This window comes from Schistocerca cancellata, chromosome 4 (assembly GCF_023864275.1).
Source record: "Schistocerca cancellata isolate TAMUIC-IGC-003103 chromosome 4, iqSchCanc2.1, whole genome shotgun sequence".
In the NCBI taxonomy this organism is placed as follows: Eukaryota; Metazoa; Arthropoda; class Insecta; order Orthoptera; family Acrididae; genus Schistocerca; species Schistocerca cancellata.
The window spans coordinates 922,043,865-922,069,964 of NC_064629.1; the positions used below are offsets into that span (position 1 = coordinate 922,043,865).

At 42.0% G+C, this 26,100-nt stretch overlaps 1 protein-coding gene across 1 annotated transcript in view; it reads left to right on the plus strand.

The window, feature by feature from the left end:
* Nucleotides 1-26,100, plus strand: part of LOC126184507 (uncharacterized) — a 99,006-nt gene that overhangs the window by 34,627 nt on the left and 38,279 nt on the right. The window contains exons 2-4 of the mRNA XM_049926900.1: nucleotides 9,794-9,963; nucleotides 13,217-13,279; nucleotides 22,359-22,539. Coding sequence (XP_049782857.1) covers nucleotides 9,794-9,963; nucleotides 13,217-13,279; nucleotides 22,359-22,539 — 414 coding nt within the window. The remainder of the gene's footprint in view (nucleotides 1-9,793; nucleotides 9,964-13,216; nucleotides 13,280-22,358; nucleotides 22,540-26,100) is intronic.

Genomic DNA, 26,100 nt, shown 5'->3' on the forward strand with positions numbered 1-26,100 from the left:
TTCTCACTTACTGGATGACTAAAATAGGGTACTTGCACGCAGTCAATCATGCTACCTTAAGACCAACACACAGTTTGCAACTGTAATACTCACAGGTCAGCACTTCACATAATCTGTGAGCAGTTTAACACAATTTTTCAAATGGCAACATAGTGGACAAAAACATGCGAACACCACAGCCACAACACATTACCATGCCTGTTATCTAGGAAAACCATTGGCATTCAAAACAGCTTCCAGTCACCTCGGAATGAATAATACAGGTCCGGTATGGTTTTTAAGAGAATATCGTACCATTTGTCCTGAAAAATAGTGACAACTTTAGGCAGTGATGATGAAGCTAAATAGCGATCGTGCACCCTTCTCTCTAAAGTAGACCACAAAAATCTGGTGACTGTGGTGCCCAGGGGAGATGTGAGAGTTCATTTTCATGCTCACAAAACCAGTCCTGAGCTATTCGCCACAGTCTTCTTCAATGATCTTCCCTCATGATCATTCAACACACGCTTTTGTCCTCACTGTGACTTAGCAGATGATGTATTTCCGCTTGCCCTTTATGCAGTATAGAACTCTGATACAGTGTCTCTTGAAACATCAAACACTACAGCTCCCTTGGTTACAGAAACACTCATCATACTATCACCAACTATTTTCCCACGTTTGAGTTTACTTAGCTCTGACATGATGTACTGACAACAACACAGAACACTGTTCTGACCACGACTGACACTTGCAGTGTATTGAGGGCCTTGCACAGATGCCATTCATGGACAAATACAACAGCATGACATGCAGGCTTGGCTAGCATCTGCATTTATGTTCAAGGATGCATTTCTCCCTGTGTTTCAATATTTTTAGTCCAATCTCTACACTTTACGCTATAACTCCACAATCATGACTTACGACAACTAAATGATTTTTACATACTGAATGCTTGCTAGCCACTGACTGCGGTTTTAGGGACGATGTCTGAAAACCCCAGTTGGCCCAAAAAGTTTCAAGACTGGATTAATAGAAAAAACAGAGAACAGTTAAGATGGCAACTACAACATTTTAGACATTCTATGTAGTCTCCCCTCAGTTGACTACAACAAACAGAACATTCATACCACCATGTGAAACTGTCAGAAAAGTCCTTCTTAGGGATACTGTTCAACTTGCATATCACATTGGCTTCAATGTCAGTTATGACTTCAAAGCATTGATGCTTCATGTGAATTTCTGCACTTTGTCATACTTTGGTAGGTTGGTGTTGATAACACCAGGTCTTGTCACCTGTGATGCTTTTTTACAGAATAGAGTTGCCCACATCTTGCATTTCAGCCAAGTCATGGCAGGCATCCATTCATCATAGTTTTTGTTTTGGAGTCAAAGTGTGCCTGTCAAAGTTTGCGCACATTTTTCTCTGCTTCAAAACATTCTGAAGAATATATTGAGCACTTGATTTATAGACATTGCTCCATTGCAATTCGCAATACAACATTGTTGACATATTGTGGCTGCATATCCACTATTGAATGCTGCCTGCTCAGTCACTTAGTTATAGTACTTGTTCCATAGATCAAATTCACGATAAATGTTATGATGTTTAATGTGTCAACAGAACAAACATAGAACACTTATATGCAACTAAGTAAAAAATAAACAATAATTATTATATTGTTGCATACTGGCCATTTATGGTATTGTTATAAGTAATTATCTCTACTCAAGAATTCTTCTATGGTATAGAAGGAGTTGTTAAGCAGAAAACCCTTTAATCTACATTCGAAGATATTTTTGCTATCTGCCAGACATTTTATGTCCATGGGTATATTGTCAAAGAGTTCAATAACTGCATATTTGTTGCTTTCTGTGGTAGAGCTAGATTCAGTAAAGGGTAATGCAGATCATTTTTCCCTCTAGTGCTGTAAATACGAATATCTCTGTTACTCTCAAACTCAGATGGATTGTTGATAACAGATTATATAAGTGAATAAATGTACTGTGAGGCCATGGTTAATATTCCCAGCTGCCTAATCCTCATTATTAAACCCTCACAAAATTTACAAACACAGTAGAGTGTAACACGACATTTTGTACTTAATTTGGTACGTTGCATGCTATTGGAGAGCTCATACTGGTAATTAGCTAACGAATAACCCATAAATTGACTACCTTTAATAAAATATGGAGTAGTAAACTTTATGATAGTTTAGTAGCAATGTAACGTCCCCCCCCCCCCTTTCAGTGTTCTAGGATTAGAGGGACACCTGCAAGATGTATGTGTATGAACTCCACACATAATTCTAATTATCTTCTTTTGTGTGATGAATACTTTTGCCTAAGTGAGGAGTTGCCATACTATATTATCCCATAAGACATCAGTGAACAAAAATATGCATATGGATATAGCGTTGTAGGGTTGCCGAATCCAATGATGCACGCTACACCATGTGTAATAAACACTATTTTTATTTCTCGTAAGCACACATATACAGTTGTTTACATTCTGAATTCTCGGTACACGTCCGTACACTTTCACGCGCGACCACAGACTGCCTCAAAGAGCTTGCCAAAAACAAAGATATTACCCGCGACTTGGTTGATAGTCGCCACATTAGCCCCCCCCCCCTAGAGTGTGGAGCACAAACATAAATATTGGGGCATACATGTAAAGGGAACACCCAGGGGGGAGGGAGAGGGTGTTTAATCAGAAACCATACCTTACATTACATTACATTAGTAATTGAAGTCTTCGAGCCAGCGAGGGGGGCGGATGGTCCTGCCTGACCGGGTGAATCCTTGTACAGCAGTTGAGGGATCTGGGGAGGGGATGGTGGGTTGTGAGGGGCCAGGATAGCTGATCTGAATGCCTGTGGCGGTACATAGGACTTTGACCGTTGATGGGTCAGTACCGACAGGCAAGGGGACAGACTGGAGGAGATGAATGTGAGTTAAGTTGTCACTGGGGAAGCTGGCTTGTTCGTAGAAGATGTACACATTACCCGGCTGCATAACAAAAAACACATTAAAGCTGCAAATAAGATCTGTGTTGACATTCACTACCACTTCCTTATACGGGTTGACAGAATCTCCACACGAGTCGTCATCGGTGACATCACACGCTCTGAGGCTGGTCCCTGATACATCACTGAATCCTAACAGGGGAGAGGCGAGGGGCTGCCTGTAGGAGGGTAAGTCATCACACGCATCACTCTGCATAGGAATGTCACACGCACCTGTAGCACTGTCACACGACTGGGAGTGGGGAACGTCACACGTGTGGGAATGGGCGTCGCTCATCCATGGACTGTCGGTAGATGCCTCATGCGAGGTGGGTGCAGCAGGGGATGGGGTCTGACTGGGTGGGGTATCGGGCAGTTCTCCCAGAGTCCATGCAGGTTTGAGGCGGCAGACGGATACCGTTTGAGGCGTGCTGTTAATGAGCACTTCGAATGTGTTGGTACGCCGTGATATGACTCTGTGCGGACCCGTATATGGAGGTCTGAGTGCCGGTCGGATGGTGTCATCACGCACCATGACATGAGTGCACGACGCCAAGTCCTTATGCAGAAATACAGGAGGGAGGGTGTGTGGTCGAGGAGGCGGCACGCGGATGTTAGCAATTAGCTCCTTGACCTGCCCGACGAATGTCGAGTCGCAGATTTGATCTGGAGGAAGTGAAGGCTCGACTAACTCTGCTGGGAGTGTGAGGGGTTCTCCATACAGTACCTCTGCCAGGGATGCGCCAAGGTCCTCTTTGTACGCGGCCCGAACGCCTAACATTACCCATGGTAAGGCATCGGCCCACTCACCTCCGTGGCACATCAGGGAAGCTTTAAGCGTTTGGTGCCAGCGTTCCACAAGCCCATTGCTCTGGGGGTGGTATGCTGTAGTCCTAAATCGTTTCACCCCACACAGTTCACAAAGCTGTCGGAAGAGGGCAGACTCGAACTGGCGGCCCTGGTCGGTGGTGACAGAGACTGGGCAGCCGAAGCGCGAGATCCACATTAACAGCAGGGCTCGGGCCACTGCATTGGCTGTGATAGTAGTGAGAGGAATTACCTCTACCCAGCGGGTAAACCTGTCAATTGCGGACAGTATGTAACGGAAGGGGCCTGAGGGGGGTAAGGGCCCGACGATATCGATGTGTATGTGCTGGAATCTTCTTTTTGCCACATCGAACGTACCCATGGGGGGCTGTGCATGACGTCCTACTTTTGCACGCTGACAAGCCACACATGCTCGTGCCCAACTGCGACACTGTTTTATCACCCCGGGCCAAACAAAACGTTCAGATACCAGACGTGCGGAGGCGCGAATGCCAGGGTGTGCCAAGTCGTGGATACTATTAAATATGTCCCGGCGGAGAGGTGCAGGGATCACCGGGCGTATGCGCCCTGTTGAAATGTCGCACCAGATGGGTGATGAAAACCCAGGAAGTGTCCGTAACTCTAGTTTGAGTCCTGTTTTGATATCGGAACGCAATGCTGCGAGTTCAGTATCCTCTGTCTGCAATTTAGGGAGCTTACTGAGGTCCAGTTGTGAAGATAAAACCGACACCCGAGACAGAAAATCAGCGACGACATTGTCTGCGCCTCTGACGTAACGTATGTCATTCATAAACTGACATATAAGGTCCATATGCCTAAAACGTCTCGGGGATGAGTCCTTACCTGGGTTACGGAAAGCGGAAACCAATGGCTCGTGGTCGGTAAATACCACGAGATGGCGACCTTCGATATCGTCTTGGAAATATTTGATAGCAGCGTAAATAGCAAACAGTTCCCGGTCGAAGGTCGACCATTTACGTTGGGAAGCGGTCAGCTTGTGGGAGAAAAATCTGAGCGGCTGTACAACAGAACCCACGGATTGCTGAAGTACTGCCCCCACTGCTGTATCACTTGCGTCTGTAGTAAGCGAGATGGGAGCATCAGGAATGGGTTGAGCAAGCGTAACAGCTGTCTGTAAGGCTGACTTTAGATTATCAAATGCGCGACGCATATCTGGAGTCCACGTGACCGCCCGAGACCCTGATGTGTTTTTTCCTGCGAGGGCATCCGTCAGTGGGGCTTGTATGTCGGCGGCGTGGGGAATATGTTTACGGTAGTAATTTACCGTTCCAAGGAAGCGGCGGAGGCCCTGAAAATCTTTGGGCAAAGGCACCGTACTAATGGCCTCCACCCGTTCAGTTAGGGGGCGGATGCCGTCGCCAGAAACTCTGTGGCCCAGAAAAGTGACACTGGTGCGGCGGAGTTGTGACTTAGTATTGTTCACTGCGATACCGTTTGCTTTTAATAGTTGGAACACTGTATTTAAATGTTGTTCATGTTCCTCGAGGGAGGAAGAAAAAATTAACAAGTCGTCCAGGTACGCATATGCAAAGTCCAGTTTTCCAACCAGCGAGTCGATGAACCGTTGCCACGTCTGTGCAGCATTTTTAAGGCCGAATGGCATAAACAAATACTCGAACAACCCGAACGGGGTGATGATAGCGGTCTTTTCAACGTCCTCAGGTGCCATTGGCAGTTGGTGGTACGCCTTATGACAATCGACTACACTGAAAATTTGTGCCCCATGCAGCTGGGAAGCAAAGTCTTGAATATTTGGGACGGGATAATTATCTAAAATTGTTCTGGCGTTAAGTGCCCGATAGTCACCGCAGAGGCGAAAAGTGTCATCTTTCTTGGGCACCAAATGAATGGGTGACGACCAACAACTAGAAGAAGGGCGGATAGTCTTATTATCTAAAAGTTCCTGAACAATAGCTTTAGCGTGTTTAAGTTTTTCCGGATTTAAACGCCTAGCCTTTGCACGTACCGGTGGGCCTTCTGTGGTATTTATTCTGTGGACAGTACCGTTATTGATCGTGAACACCGATGGGGATGCTGGACCAGCACCCGTTGCACTGTGACTAACCTGTAATGCACACGTGTGTGTGTCCAAGGCCGGCAGTTCAGCAGCAGTGGCGGTGATCCACTGGTAGTCCTTGTCGAAGAGCTCGGTGGGGTACCTGGTAGCGTCGCGGGTACTGCTTCCGTCCGGCAGTAGAAATGTCACGCGGCGTCGGCTGCAGGTGCGAGGAAGTGGTGCGGGGGTTGGGGGCGTGGCCGTGTGCGACAGCTGGGCGGTCTGCTTACGCGCGTCCGTGAGCTTGGCTTGCACGGCGGCGATGCGTAAGCGGAGGGCCCCATTGCTGTCCCGAAGTTCGTCGTTGTGTGATCTAAGAGAAAGCACTGCAACAGCAGTTTCCGCTAGCTCACACAGCAGAATGGCGCTTTCGGATGAGAGGGGTAAGATATCTGAACCGATGGTACGGTCTCCCGAGTTAAAGGTTAGTGTACCTCGTTGTAGGTTGGGTGACAGTGCGTGGGCTAAGAGAAAATCTACCCCAAGCACGGGTTCATCCACATCCGCGATAACGAAAGTCCACTGTAAGGGCGTATTAATGTCCTGCAGTTTAAGGCTTAAATTCGTTATTCCATGAGAGCGGATCAGGGAATTATTGGCGGCTCGAAGCGGGGGGCAAGGCTGAAGCTTGAATTTAATACCTGCGGACAAAGGTATCACACTAACCTCGGCCCCCGTGTCGACTAGAAATGAAAGGCAAGACACTGCATCTTTCACGTACAAGCATCCTGGTGCGTGAGGAGAAGAAGTATTTAGTGATAGGCGTCTGTGCGGTGCAACGCGGCCCGTAGCGCCTGAATTGGGTCGCGTTATTAGTTTGGGAACGCGCATGGAGAACGACATTTCTTAGCCGCGTCGCCAAAGCGGGAGTGGAAATAACACCAAGCGGGGCGGCGCGTGGCGTCGCCCGTCGCGCTGGTTGAGGTCGAAGCGGCAGTGGAGGGGGACTTGTTTGTGGTTCCCTCCGATGGCGACGCTGCAGTAGTGCTGGTAGGAGAGGAGTTACTGCGGCGGTTACCAGGCGGCGTTGGCTCCGCGCGCATGCGTGGAGCGAGTCGTGCGCACTCTGTACTGCAGGATGGGAACTTCCGTGCAGGTGTGCCAACCCCTGAGGCCTGAGGGCACCCTGGGGGGGTATGCGAGGGGGGGGGGGGGCAGAATGTTGTAAACCTGGTCTGCGATCTTCAGTTTGGCATCTAGTGGGGCCGAAGTTACATGTAGAAGGTGAAGTTGAACTTGTGGGGGAAGTTTCAGCAACCAGATGGTCCAAAGTGTAATGTCCGGCATGTGATGCGTGTCAATCATAGCGCGGAGATGACGCCAGAGTTGCGACGGGGACCTGGATCCCAGCGATTCCTGACTGATGAGGCGGATAGCTTCCTCTGTCGATGTGGATAGTCGCTCGAGGATGGTGCGTCGGGCGAACGCATATTTGTCCGTAGCGGGGGGCGAAGCCACAATGTCGCAGATCAGATCCAGTTCATCATGGAGGTGACACAGTAAGCATAGGAACTTCGAATTGTCGTCGGCGACGCCGTGTAGCTGCAGGACGTGGTCGACCAAGGCAAACCATGTGCGTGGGTGATCCTTGCGAAGGGGTGGTAGCTTCGGCCAACGGGTGGGAAAGTCTTGACATAAATGTTTATCAGAAACTGTCTCTCCCTGTCCATAGTTCTGCAACGTAATTGTCTCGGGTGCAGTAGCGGTGCACCAGCTTCCGCCACTGTCAGTGGCATGCGGCACGGTAGGCGCAGCTGGCTCGACCTTGGTCGAGAAATCAACGAATCGAGCGGTCGACGGAGTAACGCCGACGGGCGTAGAGTAGACCGGCGCGGTAGAATCGACCGTAGTCGAACGATGTGCGGCGAACGACGGAATACAGTTTCCGGGCCCCTCCCCTACAGGTGCATTAAAATAGTTAAAATCACCTAATGTTTGTGGAACACACGCGGCAGGAACGGCGTGTGCTGTCGGAAACACTCGTAAAGCGGACGCTGGTGGTGTAGGGGGGGTTGGTGCAAAATCCGGAGTTCCGCCAGAAATATGAACTCTCCTGTCTTGATCGTCCGGCTCAATTTGTACAGTCACTGATTCGGGTGAAAAATTCACACTTGCACTTGGGAAACCTGTAAACATAGTCACTGGGGTTTGAGCACATTGTGTCGGCTGTTGAGCACTCGGAACACGTGGCTGTGGAATTGTATAAACACTGTCCTGTTGAGTACAGCTAGTCGATGTGTTCGGAAACTGCGTAGAACTATTGCGGACGCCCGGTGGATAATTGTAAAACCATGCCGAAGCGTCCGTTGGAACACTTAGTTGGCACATGTTCAGTGTAGCAGGCGGCAAGCGATCCATTGTGTACTGTTCGACGGTATAAGATTTCGTTGTAGCACTCGCGAACAAAATTCTAACTGGAATAATTTATAAACTGTCAGATTGTTTCAATAAGAGTATACAATTTTCGAAGTAGAAAAATCAGGGCTACAAAATTATACCAGTGGATTTTGGAAAGTTTTTTAAAATCAGGATATTCTGGAAAACAAACATTTTGAATATGAGTAACTTTTGGAATATTAAGTTTTCAGAAATTGTAAAACATTTGCTTGAATGAGAAGAATAAGAGCTTTCAAATAAACGAAGTCAATTTTAAAACAATTTCTATCAGGATAGAATTTTGATGAGCTCATTGTTTTCAGGTATAGTAAATTATGATTATTTCTTTAAATAAAATGTTCCTGTATGAACTCCTTACACTATTGACATCAACAGACTGTAAATTATACTGTGTATAACAAAATTTAATGAAATACAAATTTCGTAATTTCCTGTAGATCCCTATATGTTGTTGTGTCTATATGCATTATTAATGAAAACGGTTTCTAAAAGAAAAAATAATTAATATTAGCAGCAAGAGTGGTATAAGATCATGGAGAATAATCCACCTTTGTCTATTATTGGCTGCAGACTGTGCCTGACGTTATTTGATGTGCACATTGAGCAAGCTGTGAAGGAAACCAAGGAGAAATTTGTAACAGGACTTAAAATTCAGGGAGAGGAATTTAAAATTTTGAGATTTTCCAATAACACAGAAGTTCTGTCAGAGACAGCAAAGGCCTTGGAAGAATAGATGAACAGAATAGGCAGCAGTTTGGTTAAAGGTTATAAGATGAACTTGAACAAAAGCAAAACAAGAGTAATTGAATATAGTCAGATTAAATGAGGTGATGGTGAGGGAATTATTTTAGTAAATGAGACACTAATATTAGTAGGTGAGTTTTGTTATTTGTGCAGAAAAATAACTAATGATGACCAAAGTAGGGAGGATATAAAGTCCAAACTGGCAATAGCAAGAAAGCATTTCTGAAAAAGTTAAATGTGTTAAAATCAAATATAAATGTTAGGAGGTCTTTTCTAGAGGTATTTTTCTGGAGTGCAGCCTAGTATGGAAGTGAAGTGTGGATGATAAACAGTTCAGTCAGTCAAAAAAAAAAAAAAAAAAAAAAAAAACGTTTTACATTCTTGCTTAGCCTAAAATGTAATGATTATTTATGAAGTGACCAAGACCAGTGAGGTCATTTGGGATTCACACTATACAGAACTTAGAGGCATGTGGTATGGATCATATCACTGATCATAACCCACTGTCAAGTCATTCATCAGTCTTGTTGATAAGGAGGCCCAGAATTAATTTAGATGTATTTGGATAGAGAAAGAATTGGATCACAGGCTCCATTTATGTCCATGTATTATAAAATTTGTTTTTAAATTGTCAGCTGAGAAAAATTGATAAACTGAGAAACAATTTCATTACATTCATATTTGAAATAGTCAATTAAATGCCTTCATCTCTGTAGTTTACAACTATGAATAAAGCTAAATATTTTCTGCTCTGTTTCAGCTCTGCCACATTCCTGCTGGCTCCGAAAATATGTTTTCCTCTGCACAGCATGTGGAGGACTGTCTGTACTCTTGGGAATACTGTTTCTCACAGTATACTTCATGCTACGATCATACACTTCTTCACTGAATTACTTTGAAACTGTACCAACTTACGTACCAGCAACTATGGTAAGATGTAATTGAATGTGTATATAAATTTTTATCTGTCACATGGGTCCAGTTTGATCATAACATATGAGTGGAAGAATTTTACTAATAAATCAAATTTTAAACTAAAAAATAACATATGAACACAGTTTGTCGAGACAATTTAGACTGAGGTGACAAAAGTCATGAGATACCTCCTATTATCATGATGGATTTTCTTTTGCCCAGTGTAGTGCAGCAGCTCAGTGTGTCATGGACTCAACAAGTTGTTGGAAGTTCCCTGCAGATATATTATGCCATGCAACCTCTACAGCCATACACAATTGTAAAAGTGTTGCCATTGCAGGATGTTGTGCACAGTGTGACCTCTCGATTATGTCCCATAAATGTATGATGGTATTCACGTTGGATGATCTGGGTGGTCAAACCATTCACTCAAATTGTCCAGAATGTTCCCCAAACCAATCAGAAACAATTGTGACCTGGTGACATGAAATTGTTGTTTGAGAATGTGAAGTCAATGAGTGACTGTGAATGGTCTCCAAGTAGACAAACATAATCATTTCCAGTCAATGATTCATTCAGTTGGACTAGAGGACCCAGTCCATTCCATGTAAATACAGCCCAAACCATTATGGAGTCACCACCAGCTCACACAGTGCCTTGTTGGCAACTTGGGTCTGTGGTCAAGGGTCTGCACCACACTCAAACTGTACCATCAGTTCTTACCAACTGAAATTGGAACTCATCTGACCAGGCCATAATTTTCCAGTCATCAAGGGTCCAATGACATGGTCATGAGCCGAGGTGGGGCAGTGCAGGAAATGTCATGCTGTTAGCAAAGGCATTCGTGTCAGTTTTCTGCTGTCATAGCCCATTAACAGCAAATTTTGTCCCATTGTCCTAACAGATAAGTTTGTCATACAGGGTGTTTCAAAAATGACCGGTATATTTGAAACGGCAATAAAAACTAAACGAGCAGCGATAGAAATACACCGTTTGTTGCAATATGCTTGGGACAACAGTACATTTTCAGTCGGACAAACTTTCGAAATTACAGTAGTTACAATTTTCAACAACAGATGGTGCTGCAAGTGATGTGAAAGATATAGCAGACAACGCAGTCTGTGGGTGCACCATTCTGTATGTCGTCTTTCTGCTGTAAGTGTGTGCTGTTTACAATGTGCAAGTGTGCTGTAGACAACATGGTTTATTCCTTAGAACAGAGGATTTTTCTGGTGTTGGAATTCCACCACCTAGAACACAGTGTTGTTGCAACAAGACGAAGTTTTCAACTGAGGTTTAATGTAACCAAAGGACCGAAAAGCGATACAATAAAGGATCTGTTTGAAAAATTTCAACGGACTGGGAACGTGACGGATGAACGTGCTGGAAAGGTAGGGCGACCGCGTATGGCAACCACAGAGGGCAACGCGCAGCTAGTGCAGCAGGTGATCCGACAGCGGCCTCGGGTTTCCGTTCACCGTGTTGCAGCTGCGGTCCAAATGACACCAACGTCCACGTATCGTCTCATGCGCCAGAATTTACACCTCTATCCATACAAAATTCAAACGCGGCAACCCCTCAGCGCCGCTACCATTGCTGCACGAGAGACATTCGCTAACGATATAGTGCACAGGATTGATGACAGCGATATGCATGTGGGCAGCATTTGGTTTACTGACGAAGCTTATTTTTACCTGGACGGCTTCATCAATAAACAGAACTGGCGCATATGGGGAACCGAAAAGCCCCATGTTGCAGTCCCATCGTCCCTGCATCCTCAAAAAGTACTGGTCTGGGCCGCCATTTCTTCCAAAGGAATCATTGGCCCATTTTTCAGATCCGAAACGATTACTGCATCACGCTATCTGGACATTCTTTGTGAATTTGTGGCGGTACAAACTGCCTTAGACGACACTGCGAACATCTCGTGGTTTATGCAAGATGGTGCCTGGCCACATCGCACGGCCGACGTCTTTAATTTCCTGAATGAATATTTTGATGATCGTGTGATTGCTTTGGGCTATCCGAAACATACAGGAGGCGGCGTGGATTGGCCTCCCTTTTCGCCAGACATGAACCCCTGTGACGTCTTTCTGTGGGGACACTTGAAAGACCAGGTGTACCTCCAGAATCCAGAAACAATTGAACAGCTGAAGCAGTACATCTCATCTGCATGTGAAGCCATTCCGCCAGACACGTTGTCAAAGGTTTTGGGTAATTTCATTCAGAGACTACGCCATATTATTGCTACGCATGGTGGATATGTGGAAAATATCGTACTATAGAGTTTCCCAGACCGCAGCGCCATCTGTTGTTGAAAATTGTAACTACTGTAATTTCGAAAGTTTGTCTGCCTGAAAATGTACTGTTGTCCCAAGCATATTGCAACAAACGGTGTATTTCTATCGCTGCTCGTTTAGTTTTTATTGCCGTTTCAAATATACCAGTCATTTTTGAAACACCCTGTATGTCCCACATTGATTTCTGTGGTTTTTTCACACAGTGTTGCTTGTCTGTTAGACTGATAACTCTGTGAAAGTGCTGCTGCTCTTGGTCATTAAGTGAAGGCTGTTTGACTGTGTGTTGTCCATGGTCAGAGGTAATGCCTGAAATTTGATATTCTTGGCACACTGTCGACACTGTGAATCTCAGAAAATTGAATTTCTTAATGAATACCAAAGTGGAATATCCCATCCATCTCTCCATTTGAAAATGATTAAATAACGTGAGAAAAGACAAAGAAACAGAATATAAGATGAGAAATTAAGTCTCAGAAACTTCTAGTTTATTATTTTTTGGTACATTTCACAGATTGAACCTATAATCTGAAATACTGGCTACAGTTATGTTTCTTTATGCAAATGATTTAATTATTTTTTTTGTTAGATAACCTAATGTTTTAGAAGTGGCTGCAAGTGTCCATGGTCAAAACAGATAATTAAGATTGAGAATTATAAGACCTGTTTCTTCTAAGGATATTATTTGAAGCTACTTTTTCCATATGAACTGAGAATTTAGTGATAATTTATTTATACCATTTTTGTCACTTGATTATGATTAGTGGAAAGTACACACAGAAAGTGTGTATTGATTCAATCATACATCAATTTCTTGATGTTTATTTTTGTTGGTAGGTTCTTTCACTGTAGAGAACAATAATTCATTAAATTTTACATGACTGGTTACATCACATTTAAAATAACAGGAATATCACTTCATGCATAATGCAATACAACTAAAACAAGCTTCCTCTCTTATTTCTTTCCAGCTCATTGTCACTGGATTAATTGTGATGTGTTTGGCAAGTAGGAAGAATCGTTACGAATACCTAGTAAGCAAAACACTGCACTGAAGTCCTTAAATGGCAGGGAACTTTTCCTCCTTAGCACCAGTTATTTGTATTAGAAACTCTTTAGAACTACTTAGGGAATATTATTAAGTGTACATAAAGGTACTTATAAATGTACATTATTTATATTGATCTGCCTAAAGCTGTGAGTGATTGCAAACATACAAATGGAGCCTGTGCACATGCAGGCACATGCATGTATGCATGAGCACATTCACCCAAACCTATTTTGCATTATATGTGAGTGTGCTGCACTCTGTATAAGAATGAAAGTTGGAAACTTGAGTTACATTGTTCAGCATTTTTGTACTGGTCTTCCCAGTACTAATATGTTTCACTAAAAGATGAGTAGTTGTCACCATAACATAATTTGTAATTGTTTGTATCCCATCCTGGTTTTCTGTTATTGTGCTAATGTGTATGATTATAATTGTTTCATCAAGTCTGTTAGCCACAAGAATTTCCTAGTGGAAAAAATGTGGCCTTTCAAATTCTGACAATTCTACAAAAATCATGTCATTTCTGCTTCAGATTAACAATAATAAACTGCTCCCACTATATATGCAATGCTAGTGACGTGGATACATGAGTAGTTAACTAAAGAGGCTATTGCAGCAATTTATTGATGATATAGGGAATGCACAAACAAGTGTAGCCACTATGTGAAGTACTGGTACTAATAAAAATATTTGTCTTTAAATGCTAATAATTAAATAACTGGGGAATCTCTCAGTGTTGTCTTCATTTGTATTGTGAGCTACTCACAGAATAAATTCCAACTTTATGATACTACTGACAAGGGAACATGGCCTCATATTTTGTCGAGAAAAAAGTGCCCCTGCAAGGTATCAGCCCCCAGCAGTTGACCCCATGCAAAGAGTTGGGCCATAGTTTTGATACTATGTAGTTATCATGTGTAGTTATGGCTGTCAGCGCTGTCTGTGCAGTGTGATGCATGTGTGGTGTGATTTTTATGTTTATAAACTTTGTGCTGTTAAAACAATTTTTGCGCTAGCTTCCAGGAGTGCAGAATTCCTATTATGTTTCCTATGTTCTGTTTATTCTCAGGCAATAGAAGTTTTATGTTTTGTGTACACTCTTTCTTTGACAAAGAATTATCATTGTCTTGGGTCATTTTAGTTATGGTAAACAGAGCAGTTTTGTTCATTCCTGACTAGCACATATATCTGCATTCATGATGCTCACGAGTTTCACTGTTTTGTCCAGTTTCAACAATGAACAAAGTTATTATTACTTCAGAATGAAGGTGTCATTTGTACAAATTAATCATAACTCTATGTGAGATTTACAGTTGGATTGGCAGGATCACAGCTCAATGGCTAAAGTGATGACCCCAAAATGATCTGCCCGCATAATGCATGAATTTGACATGTTACTATCAAAGGTAATTCATGAGATGATGGAATGCTTGGTAGTGATGAATCCCCCTGTGTTAAGACACACAGCATGATTGCTGCTCTTCTGGTCTCACAATCCAGCCCTCTGATTCACACAAGTTGAAGCTAGCTTCTTCTATTTGGGTATCACTGCGGAGTCTGTGAAGTTCACATTGGTCATAAGTCAACTCGACCACTGGTATGTCACTGAGGTGCAGGATGTAATTACCACACCACCTGAAAGCAATTCATATGACTGGCTGAAGACATAGTTAATCAGAAAGTATGAGCTTCACTAGAAGAATGCCTCCATCAGGTTTTAACACAAGAGGGCATTGTGGACCACAAACCATCCCAGTACCTGCAGAGTAAGATCAATGCTGGTACATATCCAGACAGCCTGCTATGAACTATTTGGAATAGCTTTTTGCTGTCTCCAATTAAGGGGATTATAGCATCTGAGTTAGATATGTCTCCAGATGCAGTGGTGGACCTGGTGGATAAAGTACAAGATGCTGTGTCTGCTGCACCCATCAGTATGGTAACCATACAGTGCACAAACACATGAACAACTGCATCGTATGTAGACTATGATGCACTGACAGCTAAAGTGGACGTGTTGACCCAGCACATGAGTCAATAATTGTCTCAGTGTGATGCAAGTAGTGATCAAGGCTGGCCAAGTCACTGAGGATGCTCAAGTGGTAGGCCATCATCCACCACTTCTGCACCAGTGACTGAACCACAACAAGAAATTTGTTGGTATCATAGTAAATTTGGGAAACAGGTGTGTCACTGTATGTAGGTACCTCATCTGATCTATGCTGCAGCACCTGTTCAAAACTGCCCAACGGACAGGTTTGAAATATTTAGTGTGTTGTGGGTTGGCAGGAGAGCCAACACCGGGTACTAGAGGAAGCCAAAAGGCACGCATTTTAGCTCACGCAGGCTGGCGTGAGGTCTGGAACAGGACAAGGAAATTAGACTTTAGAAAAACGGATGTAGCTGGTGGAATACTTAATTTTAATCCATTAATGATGAGCGTCGTGCTTGACTGTACATGACTCATAATATCAATAGTAACTGAACATGGCACCTTGCTAGGTCATAGCAAATGACGTAGCTGAAGGCTATGCTAACTATCATCTCGGCAAATGAGAGCGTATTTTGTCAGTGAACCATCGCTAGCAAAGTCGGTTGTCCAACTGGGGCAAGTGCTAGGAAGTCTCTCTAGACCTGCTGTGTGGTGGCGCTCAGTCTGCAATCACTGATAGTGGCGACACGAGGGTCCAACGTATACTAACGGACCGCGGCCGATTTAAAGGCTACCACCTAGCAAGTGTGGTGTCTGGCAGTGACACCACATAGTGGACACAGGGTCCAATCTGTCATCTACTCCTGTACACCCGTGTACCATGATACGCCCTTGTATGCAGCCAATGTCGTTCTGACTGACTGTTATCAACAGTTTCTCCATAGCAACATATGGCATGCAGTGTTTTTAATTGCATTTGGTTCAAAGAACTGTGGTACATGGCACCTTTATGGTGATTACAGAGCATTCAATGCCCATACAGTGCCAGATTGAGACCCGGTGCCATTGCTCTGCAACTACAACCCGTGATGAGTGGCACCTGCCTGTACAGTGTGCACCAAGGCCTACATACAAATATTCCGAAGACATCCATAATAACCTTGTTCAGCCTATTTGAGAGCTAGTTCATTATATTTTACCTCCAGAAAGTCATGCAAACTTGGGAGAGATCCATCAGTTCTATGTTACAAGGGCTCTCCTTTTGTTTCGCCTACTTAGATGACATGCTGATATTTTCAGTCTCGCTAGAACAGCATTGTCAACATATCATAGAGGTATTCAGGTGGCTAGAACAGTATGAGGTGGTACAGAACATGATAAAATGATCTTCAGTCAACCGCAAGTGGACTTTCCTGGCCATCATATTTTCCCGTCAGGCTCCTTGCCACTACCTCACAAAGTGAAAGCCATCCACCAGATCTCTTGACCAACCACAGTCAAAGAATTACAGTATTTTCTCAGAATTCTGCATTTTCACTGCTGCCATATGCTATACCGACCCAGATCCGGGGGAGGGGAGGGGGGGAGCGGGGATTGGGGCACAAACGAAGGTATCTGCTCTGGGCAGCAATTTCAGGGGGTGCCAAATTAATATTCTTGAAGGAAAAAACTTTTCTTGCAAAGCACCTAGCATCTAGCACATGTTGGTCTATCAGTTGTTCATATGATATTCAAACGCATCCATATTGGATTTTGAACATCTGTGAACACATTCTAAGTTGCTATCTGAACAGATCATAAGTTGATTTTTGAATTTGTGCATAGTTTATGTGACATCTCTGCCAGGGGAATCCCCATAGCATCTAGAAATAAAAACTTTCCTACAAACAAAAGGGGTCAGGTCTATAAGAGCTGAGCTGAATAAACTTGCATGGGTGAATGCTAATCACTGTTTGTTTATGTGGTTGATTGGGTATGAGAATGATCAACATTGCTATAATTACTAGCGAAATCCATAGATTCAGACTACTGAATGGAAATTTTAAGATTTAAGAAAGATTACATATGAAATGAAATTTTGACAGAAAATTTTTGCCGGATTACTACACTACTAGGCCCCAGTTATACAGTCCCTGGTTAGCAGTTCTATTCTCAGAATAGCATGGAAATGTGTTGTATGAACACATATTAAAAAAGTAAAAAAATAAAAAAATGGAGAATAAATGCAGGATAACTAAACTGATGATTCTGGCAGGGTTAGTGAAGCTAACCAGAGAATAAGTTTTGACAATGGCAGGAATATTACAGAATCACACAAATTGTATGGAAGAATTATGACAATTCCAAATTTATATAAAATTTTGTACTACCACTTTTTGATCTCATGCTTGGTAAACTGGAGCATATGAATGAAATCTGAAACTGTTTTGTAACATAAAACTTTTTGCTTGTAGTAGGTCTATTAAGCATTTGATATTGGTACTGCATGAATTATATTCTATCATGTTATTTATGTAAATACGGTAGATAAAAATGACCATTTGTTCTGAAACAGTTTCTCTTATTTGGTATGTGTTACAATTGCTGCAATATTAGAAAGGCCTACATCATTTTATCTAGCAACACTGAGAAAATAGACATAATCAAATTGAGAAACCACACCAGTCTTGGGTACTATTTGTATTAACAGCTTTTTCAGTATTAGACAATGACATTTTGATTTTTCATGTACAAAAGTGTTTGACAAATGTTGATGAGATAATAGGTTCTTTCACAGAAAGGAAAGCATGCTGTATAAAGCTGTAGCAAGATTACAGAGAGAGAAAATGCTGGGACATAAGGATTAAAAAAATGTCTACTGCCTTACCTGTCTCTTGTCTTTGCTGGTTTAATCTTTCCTATGAGGGTTGCCAGGAAGTAATACACTGCATTTTTTTCTCACCCAAAAACGATGCTAGAAATGCAAAACATTATGTACGTCTTATTTAAAGTCTCCTGAATGAGCGGACCAAGCTTTCATCACTACTGACAAATAGCGTAGCTGCTACAGTTTCAAAATGGCATCTATAGGTGATGTATGTTACAAGCAATGTGCCATCATTGAAGTTCTCACTGCAGAGAAAGAAACTGTGGGGAATATTCACAAACACTTGTGCAAAATCTATGGAGCATCTGCTGTTGACAGAAGTACAGTTAGTCACTGGGCATGAGGTTGAGATCATCAGAAGGCAGTTTGTCGGAGCCCCACAATTTGCAGTGGTTGGGGAGACCTTCCATGTCCATCACACCTGACATGTTGCTGCAAGCCCTTGGACTTCCACTTGATTTGGCCATTAAAGGATGCCATTTGTGGAAGACATTTTGAGGATGATGAGGAGGTGATTCACACAGTGAAGCACAGGCTCCACCACCAGGACAAGGACTGGTACCGACAAGGCATAGATGCCCTTGTTTTGAGCTCGAGAAAGGCTATAGAATGGGAAGGAGATTACGTGGAAAAATAGAGTGTGTAGGTAAAACATCATTCTTTCATATGTGTAATTCTCATTACATTCAATAAAGAATTGTTGAAGAAAAAAAATACGTTCATTACATTGTGGGTAACACTCATATACTAAATTTCATGGCACTCAAAACAGAAAGTTGTTAGCTAACAACCAATAAAGGAAGCAAAGTTTCTGAAGATTTCTTACTCTCCTGGTTACAAATAATCCCACCCAGTATTAATTATGGTTTTTTTTAAGGGGGTTAGGATGTCAGACCAATCAATGGGAGCAGGAGAGGCACCATAGGACATTTTAATTTCCACTGTCCTGAATATAGGTTTCATGGCTTCCATTACAAAATATACATGCTTGAATTCCACAGAGTGAAATACAGTGATGTGAGATAGAAGAATGTTGTGTGAAGAGGCATGGCACTGCACTTTGGCACACTTAAGACCAAATAACATCTTCCATTTTCTCGAACATATATGTTTTATGTATCAAACTCTTCAGGAAGAAGTGGGCTACAAAGTGAACATGTTTTTGAAAAATCAAACTTTTGTTAAATTTTGATGTCCTATCTCAAACACTCGAGGGGAAAGGGGGGAGGGGGGGGGGGGTGCCACTATCAAGTTATTGCCCTGTTCTGAAATATACTAGATCTGGGGCTGCTGTCACATGCAACAAAAATGCAAGAACCTGTAACAATAGTGCTCACATGTCATAAATCCAAAGGAAACACAGCAATTTCATGGACAGACCACATGACTGCTGTATTCCTAATTACTAATGAACATGCTTTATGGAATGATTCACAGTTATTTCGCTATAAAGAGTTTCCAACAGTAATACTATTTTACATGGAAATTGTTCGTGATCAAATATTATTAAGCAACATGAATAAAAACATTTTTACAAACTTTCTATGTCAATAACTTGCTGCAACTAAGAAAGTAATCTCATATAGCCTTTGAAAATTGAATTATCCACACCGAAAATTCACTATTATAACTATTAGGAGGCAAAACCACAACCTAATGGTCTGTCTCTTCATAACAGTTTATGTTGAACTGAGCTTTGTAAAGTCTGCAAATAGTACACTGGAAAATGATGGACTATATCAAAGCTCACATCATACAAAGTAAGACAGACACTGATCCTGGTGTTACCCTAGATTGTTATAAAATTATATTTACCATATGCTTGTTACATAAGTTTTGCCAGTTGTGTCTGTAAAACAACCTGGGAAATAATGTATAAAGACTGTAGGAAAAGCAATATCATAAACACAACAGCACAATACTAAAAGCAAATGATGAAATAATAAATGGCCTGAAAGAAAGTTGTAAGAAATTCACACAAAAGTGCAGTATAATGGGCACAAATTAGGTACATGACTTCACACCCAATTTTGAAATTTTTTTGGCATCATTAGTCTTCTGACTGGTTTGATGCAGCCTGTGAGGGTTTCCAATCCTTCACTAATCTCTTGATATCAGGCTAACACTTGCACCCTATGTCCTCAATTATTTGTTGGATATATTCAAATCTCTGTCTTCCCCTACAGTTTTTACCCTCTACAGCTCCCTCTAGTACCATGAAGGTTATTTCCTGATGTTGTAATACATGTCCTGCTAATGTGTCCCTTATTCTTGTCAATGTTTTCCATATGTTCCTTCCTTCACTGATTCTGTGCAGAACCTCCTCATTTTTTATTTTATCAGTCCACCTAATTCTCAACATTCCACTCTAGCACCACATCTCAAATCCTTTGATTTTCTCCTGTTCTGGTTTTCCCACTGCCCATAGTTCTCTACCATACACTTCTGTGCTCCAAATGTACATCCTCAGAAATTTCTTCCTCAATATTTGATACCAGTAGATTTCTCTTGGTCAGGTATGCTCTCTTTGCCTGCACTAATCAGCTTCCTATGTCTTCCTTGTTTTGTCTGTGTTGGTTAATTTTGGTTCCAAGATAGCAGAATTCCTTAACTTCTTCTACTTCATGATCATCAATTTTGATGTTAAGTTTCATGCTATTCTCATTCCTGCTACATTTCATTACCTTTGTCTTTTCATGGTTTACTCTTAATCCATATTCTGTACTCATTAAACTGTTCATTCAGTTCAACAGATCCAGTAATCTTTCTTCATTTTTACTTAGGCTAGAAATATCATCAGGGAATCTTATCACTGAAACATTTTATCCTTAATTTTAACCAACTCTTGAACTTTTATTTTATTTCTATAACTGCTTCTTCATTGTATAGATTAATACCTGCATATCTGTCTTACACCATTTTTAATCCAAGCACTTCATTCTTGGTCTTCCAGTCTTAATTTTCCCTCTTGGTTCTTGTACATACTGTGTATTACCCACCTTTCCCTAAAGCTTACTCCTGTTTTTCTCAGAATTGTAAATATATTGCACCATTTTCTTCCAGTCTTAATGTTCCCTCTTGGTTCTTGTACATACTGTGTGTTACCCACCTTTCCCTAAAGCTTACTCCTGTTTTTCTCAGAATTGTAAATATATTGCACCATTTTCTAGACTGATGACCCTATAAGCATGCCTTGATTTTTCTTTAGCCTTGCTTCCATTATCAACTGCTCTGTCAGAAGGCTTCTGTGGTTCCTTTACCTTTCTTAAAGCCAAACTGATCATCATATAATGAATCCTTGATTTTCTTTTCCATTCTTCTGCATAATGTCGTCAGCAGCTTGTAAAAATCAGCTGTTAGTTGATGGTGTGATAGTTCTTGCACTTATCTGCACTTGATATCTTTGGCACTTTGTGAATGATATTTTTTCTGAAAACCTAATGGTATGTTGCCAATTTCATAGATTCTACACACCAACTTGAGTAGGCTTGTCCCCCAGTGATGCCTTATAGTCAAACATCTAATTTTGGAATTTCTGTCTGACCATGACATAGTCCAGCTGGAACCTTCCCATGTCTCTGAATCTTTTCCATGTATACCTCTTCCTCTTGTGATTTTTGAACACAATATTCATTATTATGAACTGAAATTTATTGCAGTACTCAACTGGTTTTATCCTCTATCATTCCTACTGCCAAGCCCATATTCTCCCATAACCCTTTCTTCTATTTCTTCCCTTGCAACTGCTTTCCAATCTCCCTGGACTATCAGATTTTCATCTTCCTTTACTTAATGAATTATCCATTCAAAATCGTCATATACTTTCTCTCTCTCTCTCTTCATCTGTGGCTTGTGACATTGCTCTGTACACTGGAGCTACCACTGTTGGCACTGGCTTGCTGTCAAATCTGATGACAACAACCCTATCACTGAACTCTTCAAACTTGAGATCCACAAACATTTGAAATGATGATAATAGATAAAATCTACACATAAATACTTAGTTTTTTTATCACTGTTACTTACAAATACTTTTATCTGTGGCTGTTATAAAGTGTGTGTTATTGCACATCTTGAATTACTTCATTTACAAATGGAAGGCAGTATGCTGAAAGTGTTGTTGCTGAAAGGTATATGAGAGTTAAAAAATGTAATACATTTTGTTGTACCCTTAGGAGTCCCCTAACAGCCCTCTCCTACCTGTTGTATCCTTTCTTATAATGAAATACAACCTGTAATTTACAAACTGTTGTCTTGTTTTAGATCAAGCTGTGTGGGATATGTTGTTTAGTTGGCGGTGTGCTGTGTATTGTGGTGACCATTAGCACAACAGTTATACATATGAGTAGGCTCCAAACTCTACGTGAATGTATGTACACACAAAAGACACAGACCTGCACATGCTATTCTGCTTTGCTACAGTCATCAGACAAAACGGAGGAAGGTGGGTTCCTTGAGTTTATCCAATACTTTAATTGTTTTGTATTTGATTGAGTAATATTTTATTAAAATTAAATAAAAAAATTGAATTGGTTTTTGAGCTTAAGAAGCTATATAATCAATTCTTAAGGTTTATTTGTATACACATTGTCCATTATGTGGAACTTTTTTTTGGTGGGGGGGGGGGGGGGGGGGAGGACTCTTCTCTTGTTCAAAAAAATCTGCATCATCCTGAAAAGAATGAGTAGAATCATTGTTAGACTGAGTCCAAGAATACCTTGTCACAAATTATTTCAGCAGTTGGGGATGCATACCATTGCTTGTTTTCTCTCATGTGCTTTGTTCTGTATCCAGAAATATCCACCACATACAAGAATGACATGTACTATGAATCTGAAAGAAGTATTAAGTACACTGGCACCGAAATTTTCATCTCTCTTACCACAGAAATGAAATACTTGAGAAACAAGGGATTTATTTTCTAACCAAAATTACAGCATTTCCTACAGTTCACTTTTGCTACTTTGTCAAAGTATTTGTAAATGTAATCTTATAAAATGAATAAATATCTTAAATGGTATTGCATTTATAAGTGCTAATATAAGTATTATATAGGAAATTTTGGGATTGCTCATTCATTTATTTCTGTATCCAGTTGGCATTTCCAGAACACAGTAATTCTGATGGCCTTGATATTTGCCTTGATCAAGTCTTGCATTGTGCAAGATTGTTCCAGTAGAGGGCATATGAGCAACTGATCCAGATCTTGTGTTGTTCTGCTCTTGCAGGGCATGTCTCCACCACCTGAAAGGATGCCCCATTTTTACATTTTCGTCTGTCACTGGGGAACATCCACCTTAAGATGACTGTGTGATTTCCAAACAGATCATTTCCTGGGGCCAGCTCTTCCTTTGCAGGGTTATCCAGTGGCAGATTGCTCTTTCAGCTGGTGATACAGCTAGACTCAGGTGTTCGCTCGAGTGGCTGTGTCCAAGTGATGAAGCTCTTTCTAGTTTTCAATCGACAGACTGCAGCTTGATGATCATGCAGTGGATGATGGATATCATTGACCTGCTTTGCCCTCTCAACATTGCCAGCAACAGCCCTTCTGACAGAGGGAGGAAACTATTCCAACAATCCTTGAACATATTCTGAGTTCAAGTATAATAAATTTTCCTGGGGCTGAGAAGATTATGTCCATAAATCAGCATGGCTTTAGAAAGCATCACATATGCAAAACTCAGCTTGGCCTTTTCTCACATGATATACTGAGAACTATGGAAGAAAGGCAAAGGGGAGAGTCCATATTTCTAGATTTCCAAAAAGCACTTGACATGGTGGCCTACTGCAGGCTGTTAATGAAGGTATGAATAATGAGTGGCTTGAAGACTTCTTAAGTAATAGAACCCAGTATATTGTCCTCAATGGTGAGTGTTCACCAAATACAAGGATATTGTCAGGAGTGCCTCAGGGAAGTGTGATAGGACCGCTGTTCTTCTCTATATACGTAAATGATTTAGCAGATGGGGTGGGCAGCTATCTGTGGTTGTTTGCTGATGATGCTGTGGTGTATGGTAAGGTGTTGAAGTTGAGTGACTGTAAGAGGATACAAGACAACTTAGACAGAATTTCTAGTTGGTGTGATGAATGCCAGGTATCTCTGATTGTAGAAAAACTAAGTTAATGAGGAGGAGTAGGAACAACAAACACTTGATATTCAGATAAAGCATTAGCAGTGTCCTGCTTGACCCAGTCACCTCGTTTAAATATATGAGTGTAACATTGCAAAGCAATATAAAATCGAACAAGCATGTGAGAACTGTGGTAGGGAAGGTAAATGATCAGCTTCACTTTATTGGGAGAATTTTAGGAAAGTAAGGTTTATCTGTAAAGTAGACTGCACATAGGACACGGGTGTGGCCTATTCCTGAATACTGCTCAAGTTTTTGGGAAGCTGACTGCCAAATGATTCAACTGCCGCCAAGATACGTTGCACATAAGGACAATGAAGTTAAGATATGAAAAATTAAGGCTCATACGGAGGCATATAAACAGTTATTTTTCCTTCACTCTGGTTCAAATGGCTCTGAGCACTATGGGACTTAACATCAGAGGTCATCAGTCCCCTAGAACTTAGAACTACGTAGACCCAACTAAACTAAGGACATCACACACATCAATGCCCGAGGCAGGATTCGAACCTACGACCGCAGCAGCAGCGCGGCCCCGGACTGAAGCGCCTAGAACCCCTTCACTCTGTCTGCAAGTGGAACAGGAAAGAAAATGGCCAGTAGTGGCACACAGTACCCTCTGCTGTGCACCGTACAGTGGCTTGCAGAGTATCTAAGTAGATGAGGATGTAGATGTACACAGGATTTGGACAGTCTCATTGACTAAAGTGTCAACCAACATTTTGAGGTTATTATCAAGCAGTCATTGTGTGTTATGTATACACTATGTGATAAAAGTATCCAGACACCCCAAAAACATACATTTTTCACATTAGGTGCATTGTGCTGCCACTTACTGCCAGGTACTCCATATCCGTGATCTCAGTAGTCATTAAGGCATCGTAAGAGAGCAGAATGTGGCACTCCACAGAACTCATGGACTTCGAATGTGGTCAAGTGATTGGGTGTCACTTGTGTCATATGTCTGTACATGAGATTTCCACACTCCTAAACACCCCTAGGTCCACTGTTTCCAATGTGATAGTGAAGTGGAAACTTGAAGGGACACATATAGCATGAAAGCATACAGTCTGACCTCATCTGTTGACTGGCAGAGAATGCTAACAGTTGAAGAGGGTTGTAATGGGTAATAGGCAGACATCTATCCAGACCATCACATAGGAATTCCAAACTGCATCAGGATCCACTGCAAGTACTATGACAGTTAGGCCGGAGGTGAGAAAACTTGGACTTCATGGTCGAGTGGCTGCTCATAAGCCATACATCACGTCGGTAAATGCCAAGCGATGCCTCACTTGGTGTAAGGAGCATAAACACTGGATGATTGAACAGTGGAGAAACGTTGTGTGGAGTGACAAATCATGGTACACAATGTGGTGATCTGATGGCAGGGTGTGGGTATGGCAAATGCCCGATGAACATCATCTGCCAATGTGTGTAATGCCAACAGTAAAATTCGGAGGCAGTGGTGGTATGGTCTGGTTGTGTTTTTCATGGAAGGGGCTTGCATCCCTTCTTGTTTTGCATGGCACTATCACAGCATAGGCCTACACTGATGCTTTAAGCACTTTCTTGCTTCCCACTGTTAAAGAGCAATTCAGGAATGGCGACTGCTTCATTCAACACAATCAAGCACCTGTTCATAATGCATGACCTGTGGCAGAGTGGTTACATGACAATAACATCCCTGTAATCGACTGGCATGCACAGAGTCCTGATTTGAATCCTGTAGAACACCTTTGGAAGGTTTTGGAAAGCTGGCTTCATGCCAGGCCTCACCTACTAACATTGATACCTCTCCTCAGTGCAGCAGTCCATGAAGAATGGGCTGCCATTCCCCAAAAACCTTCTAGCACCTGATTGAATGTCATGAG